The sequence below is a fragment of the Gorilla gorilla genome, chromosome 1 (genome assembly GCF_029281585.2).
Source record: "Gorilla gorilla gorilla isolate KB3781 chromosome 1, NHGRI_mGorGor1-v2.1_pri, whole genome shotgun sequence".
NCBI lineage: Eukaryota > Metazoa > Chordata > Mammalia > Primates > Hominidae > Gorilla > Gorilla gorilla.
In genome coordinates, this window is record NC_073224.2 from 52,985,001 (window position 1) to 52,992,490 (window position 7,490).

A 7,490-nucleotide genomic window follows, 5' to 3' on the forward strand; every position below is an offset into this window, starting at 1 on the left:
GCTTTTGTTTCCCAGGCTGGAGTGCAATGGCATGATCTTGGCTCACCACAACCTCCCCCACCTGGGTCCAAGTGATTCTTCTGCCTCAGCCTCCCGAGTAGCTGGGACTACAGGTGTGCACCACCACGCCTGGCTAATTTTTGTATTTTTAGTAGAGATGGGGTTTCATCATATTCGTCAGGCTGGTCTCGAACTCCTGACTTCGGGTGATCCGCCCACCTTGGCCTCCCAAAGTGCTGGGATTACAGGCGTGAGCCACCTCGCCCAGCCCGATTGATTGATATTATACATTCATATGCTTATCTGTTTATCATTTTTTTATTAAAAAAAAAATTTTGAGACAGGGTCTCCATGTGTTGCCCAGGCTGGTTTTGAACTCCTGGGCTCAATTGATCCTCCTGCCTTGGTCTACCAAAGTGCTTGGATTATAGGCATGAGCCACCACGCTCAGCTCTGTTCATTATTTGACTCTCCCACTTGACTATAATCTTCAGGAGGTTATGGACTTGTTTATCCTGTTCACATAGTGCCTTAAACAGTGCTTGGTACTTAGTAGGGCCCTGATGAATATTTGTTAAATGAATGAATTAATAAACAAATGAATTAATATAGAAATAGTTTTAAGTGTAGTACAGCCATTATGGAAAACACTATGGAGGTTCTTCAAAAATTAAAAATAGAACTACCAAGGTGGGGCATGGTGGCTCATGTCTGTAATCCCAGCACTTTGGGAGGCCGAGGTGGGCGGATCACCTGAGGTAGGGAGTTCGAGACCAGCCTGACCAACATGGAGAAACCCCCAACTCTACTAAAAATACAAAATTAGCCAGGCATGGTGGCTCATGCCTGTAATCCCATCTACTGGGGAGGCTGAGGCAGGAGAATCGCTTGAACCTGGGAGGTGGAGGTTGCAGTGACCCTAGATTGCAACGTTGCACTCCAGCCTGGGCAACAAGAGTGAAATTTGTCTCAAAAAAAAAAAAAAGAAGTGGAGAGTAGAATGGTGGTTACCAGGGAGGGGTTGCAGAGATGTTGGTCAAAGGATACAAAATATCAGTTAGAGAGAAAGAAAAATTCAAGGGATCTGTTGTATAACATGATGCCTATAGTTAATAAAAATGTGTTGATGGTCCAGACCCGGTGGCTCATGCCTGTAATCCCAGCACTTTGGGAGACGGAGGTGGGCGGATCACCTAAGGTAGGGAGTTCGAGACCAGCCTGACCAACATGAAGAAACCCCATCTCTACTAAAAATACAAAAAAGTTAGCCGCGGGTGGTGGCACATGCCTGCAATCCCAGCTACTCAGGAGGCTGAAGCAGGAGAATAGCTTCGAACCTGGGAGGTGGAGGCTGCAGTGAGCTGAGATCACGCCACTGCACTCCAGCCTGGGCGACAGAGCGAGACTCTGTCTAAAAAAATAAAAATAAAAAAAACAAACAAAACAAAACAAAAAAAGTGTTGATGACTATAGTTAATAAAAATGTGTCATATTCTTGAAAATTGCTGAGAAATTTTAAGTATTCTCACCACAAAAGAAAATTGTGAAGTAATGTGTATCTTAATTAGTTTAATGTAGCTATTGTACAATGTATACATATTTCAAGACAACAGGCTATCATGATAAATATATATAATTTTGATTTGCCAATTAGAAATAAATAAAAATAAATGAAGAAATAGTTTTGGAGAGATGCTTCAGGCTTCTGATTCATTGCTCATTGATGCTCATATCTACCTGCAAGTGACATGTGTTTGCCATGATAATAATATTTATTTCCCCAAACGACTGCAATTTTATTTTATTTTTTGAGACAGAGTTTCGCTTTTGTTGCCCAGGCTGGAGTACAATGACATGACACTGCAACCTCTGTTTCCCGGGTTCAAGTGATTTTCCTGCCTCAGCCTCCTGAGTAGCTGGGACTACAGGAGCATGCTACCACTCCCGGTTAATTTTTGTATTTTTAGTAGAAACGGGGTTTCACCATGTTGGCCAGGCTGGTCTTGGCCAGGCTGGTTCAAGAGTTGGGGTGATCCGCCCCACTCGGCCTCCCAAAGTGCTGGGGTTACAGGCGTGAGCCACCGCGCCCAGTCAGCTACCAATGTTTTTAAAGTTTCAACTGTGGATGGATTTTTAATTTTGTTTGTATGAGATTGAAAGTAGTAGCAGTAATTTATACCCATGATTAGTTCTGTAAGATTTTACGTCCTAAAGACGTATCTTTATTACATCTATCACTACATTTTTTATTCACGACAAGTTTTTGGATCTCAAAACACATCCTTGGAAAACTCAGCCTTTTGTTTCTGTCATGGTGACACCTAGGAAAGACTGATGATAGGGTTCAGGGCCTCTGAGAGGTGAGAAATCTAACCAGTCTAAGCAACTAGCTTTAAGGGCCAGTGTTATCACAGTTTTTCCTCTACCACAATATCTTCTTTCCTCAATACCTTCCTTTCCCCCTAGGACCCCTGAGCAAATGCCTCCAAGCCTAGAGTTTGGTGGTTTAGTAGACCCGAGCTTGGGTGTTGAGAGGTGGCAGCACTGCTGTGTAAGAAGCTCCTAAGGGTGGACTAGGACCTTCTGCCTAAATCAGGGCAGGGTGGAGCTCACCACCCTGAGTCACTCACCTGTCCAGGCTGCGGGGAGTCACATGCAGAGTGCTGGACTCCAAGGTCCTCCCTCTGATTGTCGAAAGGGTTGGAGTGACACCATCCATTGTATCAGGAACCTTTGAGATGCTCTCTGGCTTCAGCTTCTAAGTTTCTCTTAATCATAATCAGTTAGCCAGCATGTCTACCACTTCTCCCCACCCCCGCAACAAACTCCCTGTCTCGTGTCTACCTCTGAAACATCAGGCCGAGTTGACCCAACATACAAAAGCAACAGGTTTGGTTCTACCTGGACGTGGCTAATGCCCACTGCAGGAAGTGCGATCTCATCCAGACATGGTGCTTCCAAGTGAGGTGGCTCAGGGAGAATCTGTGGCCTCTGCCTTCTGGTGGAAACGTGAGGGGCACAGAGGGGGAAACTGCCAAGAGGCTCAAGAGAGGCTCCGTGAGAAGCTCGTCTTCTTTCAACACCCAAAGCAGAGTGAAAAGAGCAAACCACTTTGCCAGAATGGAAACAGAGAGTCAGTCACCGGAAACGACACCACCAATGTGCTAATGAAGCACAGGGCACAGGAAACTCTGCTCAGCTCTTAATCTGCTAGAAGAAAACATATCTTCAACCCACCGTTCCCTGGGTTTGCCAGGTGCTCTGTGGTCTGTGATGAGTGTGATTAAAAATGGGGCAGGGTAGTAGAGAACTTGTGATTCTTCACCCTGAGTTTCTGAGACACTTAGAGTTTTATAAATCTTCAGATTTACGGTGTTTTCTAAGCAAGTCTAAGGAGCACTGGAGGTTGCCTTTTAGAGTGAAATGCAGATCTCCGGGACCCTCTTCTGATTCAGTGGGTGGAGGGTGCAGAGGGGGCAGGCTTTGGCTATCGATGCTTTCCAGGTGAATTTGATGGAGCTTTCAGGTGATTTTGATGGAGCTCATCTGTGTTTCATGTTTTGGGAACCTCTGCTCTGGGCACTACCTTAAGAATAGAGGTTATGCTGGGTTAGCAGGACCCCTGCTCCCTCAAGGCAACCTTCCACAGCTCCTGGCTGCTGGTGATCTCCTGTTCTCAGGGCTCTTCTGAAGATCAGTCACAGTCTTACTTGTCACACACCTGTCTCAGAAGCTGAACAAGTTCATTCTTAAGAGCTACCCAAAGTGTTTGAAGATTGTTCAAAATTTATTGCTAACTCCCCTCCCTTCTTGAGCCTACTAATCTCCAGAAACACTCTTTGCATCTTGGGAGAGTCCAGAGAGAAGGGGCCACTAAGACTGTTGTAAGGATGTGAAGAAGAACCTCTCTGATTGCACTTTCCACAAGGAAATGGATTCCCAGATGAATGGAAGGGCAGACCAGCAGTACCCTCCTAGAACCATGCCTCCCTCCCATCTCTTCCCAGTGGACATTGAGGTCCTCAGCTTTCCTGAGGTGGCAGCCCCTGGCCTGTCTGCATCCAGACTCTCACAGAGTCCCCAGGGGCTGCCGACTGGCCATGGCTGGCTTTCCAGGGAGCTTTATCATTCCAGGTCCTGGGCCCCTTCCCTCCCAGGAGCTTTACCTGGTAGGAAGCAGAAATGGCTCAGAGGCAGCTGGTGCTGGAGCTGGAACCTGGGTCTCTGCCCACTTCTCCTTTGGATCAGGTCTGAGTAGGAACTAGGACTACTCACAAGATCCATCATGCTGGTGGCAAGGACTGGGGTCCTGGGCCATTGGAACCAATAAGGGACTGTGTGAGAATCAGGACCTCGGAAGGCAGTACAAGGAAAGGGCACATGGAACCAAACCTCAGAACCATGACTGCTAATTTAAAAAAAAAAAAAAATTTTTTTTTTTTAAAGAACTTTTCCATTGCATGTGATCATTTCAGGGCCTCACTTATCTTATCTACCCAATCTGCTGCAGTTAGACCAATCTTCCCTCTGGTTGTCCAATTCTCTCCTGCCCCCACATCTCAGGGAAATCACCACCTCAGAGGCAGCTGCCCAAGTTACCTGCCCCAGACTGCAGGTGAGTGCCAGGATTCCAGGCCTTGACTGTGCCCCTCATCCTGCTCTCCTTTCCTTCCCCATGGGGCAAAATCCAATCAAACTGACAAACTAAAACAAAAAGTAGGTAGCTGAAATGATTCATCATAATAGCGGGGGAAAAACAACAGCAACAACAAAAAACACTCGTTCCTGGGAAATGGGGTGTATTTTGTTGTTGTTGTTGTTGTTTTGAGACAGAGTTTTGCTCTTGTTGCCCAGGCTGGAGTGCAATGGCGTGATCTTGGCTCGTCGAAACCTCCGCCTCCCGGGTTCAAGCAATTCTCCTGTCTCAGCCTCCCGAGTAGCTGGCATTACAGGCATGCACCAACACACCCAGCTAATTTTGTATTTTTAGTAGAGACAGGGTTTCTCCATGTTGGTCAGGCTGGTCTCCAACTCCTGACCTCAGGTGATCCGCCCGCCTTGGCCTCCCAAAGTGCTGGGATTACAGCATGAGCCATCGCACCTGGCCAAGGAGTGTATGTTTTAAATCCGATTGCTCTCGTGTTGTTGATGTTGTTTTTTTCTGAGACAGGGTTTCACTCCTGTTGCCCAGGCTGAAGTGCAGTGGCATGCTGTTGCTCACTACAACCTATGCCTCCCAGGCTCAAGCCATTCTCCTGCCTCAGTCTCCCAAGTAGCTGGGATTACAGGTACACACCACCACACATGGCTAATTTTTGTATTTTTAGTAGAAATGAGGTTTCAGCATGTTAGCCAGGCTGGTCCAAACTCCTGGGCTCAAGTGATCTGCCCACCCTGGCCTCCCAAAATTCTGCGATTATAGGTGTGAGCCACTGCACCCAGCCTGCTCTAGTGTTTTAACCACTTTTCATGATTTTTGGGGGTTGGATATTACATATGATTGTTACCAGACCCCAACACTTACCCAGAGTTAGCCTTTGGGTGGGGGGTTTCTGCACTATAGTCCCTTCAGTGGTTGCCAGAAAGGTGTTACAGGAAAGGGGTCCTGATGCAGACCCCAAGAGAGGGTTCTTGGATCTTGCCCAAGGAAGTATTCAGGGCGAGTCCATAGAGTAAAGTGAAAGCAACTTTATTAGGAAAGTAAAGGAATAAAAGAATGGCTGCTTCACAGACAGAGCAGCCTCAACAGCTACTGGTTGCCCATTTTTATGGTTATTTCTTGATGATATGCTAAACACGGGCTGGATTATTCATGCCTCCCCTTTTGAGACCATATAGACTAACTTCCTGTTGTTCCATGGCATTTGTAAACTGTCATGGTGCTGATGGGAGTGTGGCAGTGAGGATGACCAGAGGACATTCTCATGGCCATGTTGGTTTTGGTGGGTGTTAGCCGGCTTCTTTACTACAGCCTGTTTTATCAGCAAGGTCTTTATGTCCTATATCTTGTGCCAACCTCCTATCTCATTCTGTGACTTAGAATGCCTTAACTGTCTGGGAATGCAGCCCAATAGGTCTCAGCCTCATTTTACCCAGCCCCTATTCAAGATGGAGTTGCTCTGGTTCATACGCCTCTGACAGGATTCTAAAGTATTAAGACTGGTTTTTGGCCAGGCGCAGTGGCTCACACCTGTAATCCCAGCAAGTTGGGAGGCCGAGGCAGCTGAATCACTTGAGGTCAGAAGTTTGAGACCAGCCTGACTAACACAGAGAAACTCCATCTCTACTAAAAATACAAAAAATTAGCCAGGCGTGGTGGTGCCTGACTGTAATCCCAGCTATTCAGGAGGCTGAAGCAGAATTGCTTGAACCCGGGAGGCAGAGGTTGCAGTGAGCCGAGGTCGCACCATTGCACTCTAGCCTGAGCAACAAGAGCAAAACTCCCCTCAAAAACAAACAAACAAACAAACAAACATTTATTTATTTATTTTTGAGAAGGTGTCTCGCTCTTTCGCCCAGGCTGGAGTGCAGTGGCATGATCTCAGCTCACTGTAACCTCTGCCTCCTGGGTTCAAGCAATTCTTCTGCCTCAGCCTCCCGAGTAGCTGGGACTACAGGTGTGCACCACCATGCTTGGCTAATTTTTGTATATATTTTTTTTTTTTTTTAGAAAAGATGGGGTTTTACCATATTGGCCAGGCTGGTCTCCAACTCCTGACCTTGTGATCCACCTGCTTTGGCCTCCCAAAGTGTTGGGATTACAGGTGTGAGCTACCAGGTCCAGCCTATTTATTTATTTTTTGAGATGGAGTCTTGCTCGTCTCTCAGGCCGGAGTGCAATGGCACGATCTTGGCTCACTGCAACCTCTGCCTCCCGGGTTCAAGTGATTCTCCTGCCTCAGCCTCCTGAGTAGCTAGGATTACAAGCGCTCGCCACCACGCCCAGCTAATTTATGTGTTTTTAGTAGAGATGGGGTTTTGCCATGTTGGCCAGGCTGGTCTCGAACTCCTGACCTTGTGATCTGCCTGCCTCAGCCTCCCAACTTGCTGAGATTACAGGCATGAGCCACCACACCTGGCCTAGACTGTTTTTTTTGTGTTTTTGTTTTTTTTTGAGATGGAGTCTTGCTCTGTCACTCAGGCTGGAATGCAATGGCACGATCTTGGCTCACTGCAACCTCCGCCTCCCAGATTCAAGTGATTCTCCTGCCTCAGACTCCCGAGTAGCTGGGATTACAGTCATGCGCCACCACACCCGCTAATTTTGTATGTTTAGTAGAGATGGAGTTTCACCATGTTTGCCAGGCTGGTCTCAAACTCCCAACCTCAGGTGATCCGCCTGCCTCAGCCTCCCAAAGTGCTGGGATTACAGGTGTGAGCCACCGCCCCGGCCCTAAACTGGTTTTATTTATTTATTTCTTTGAGACAGAGTCTCATTGTGTCACCCAGGCTGGAATGCAGTGGCATGATCTAGGCTCACTGCAAACTCC

At 47.1% G+C, this 7,490-nt stretch overlaps 1 protein-coding gene across 2 annotated transcripts in view; it reads right to left on the bottom strand.

Moving 5' to 3' along the window:
• LAX1 (lymphocyte transmembrane adaptor 1) overlaps window positions 1–3,095 on the bottom strand; it is an 11,115-nt gene extending 8,020 nt beyond the window's left edge. The window contains exon 1 of one of the 2 annotated variants that reach the window (XM_004028196.5): window positions 2,902–3,095. In XM_004028196.5, coding sequence (XP_004028245.4) covers window positions 2,902–2,942 — 41 coding nt within the window. In that variant the 5' untranslated portion in view covers window positions 2,943–3,095. Of the gene's footprint in view, window positions 1–2,630 lie in introns of both variants that reach the window. The other variant, XM_004028195.5, reaches the window with a different exon arrangement.
• Between the last annotated feature and the right edge of the window lie 4,395 nt (window positions 3,096–7,490).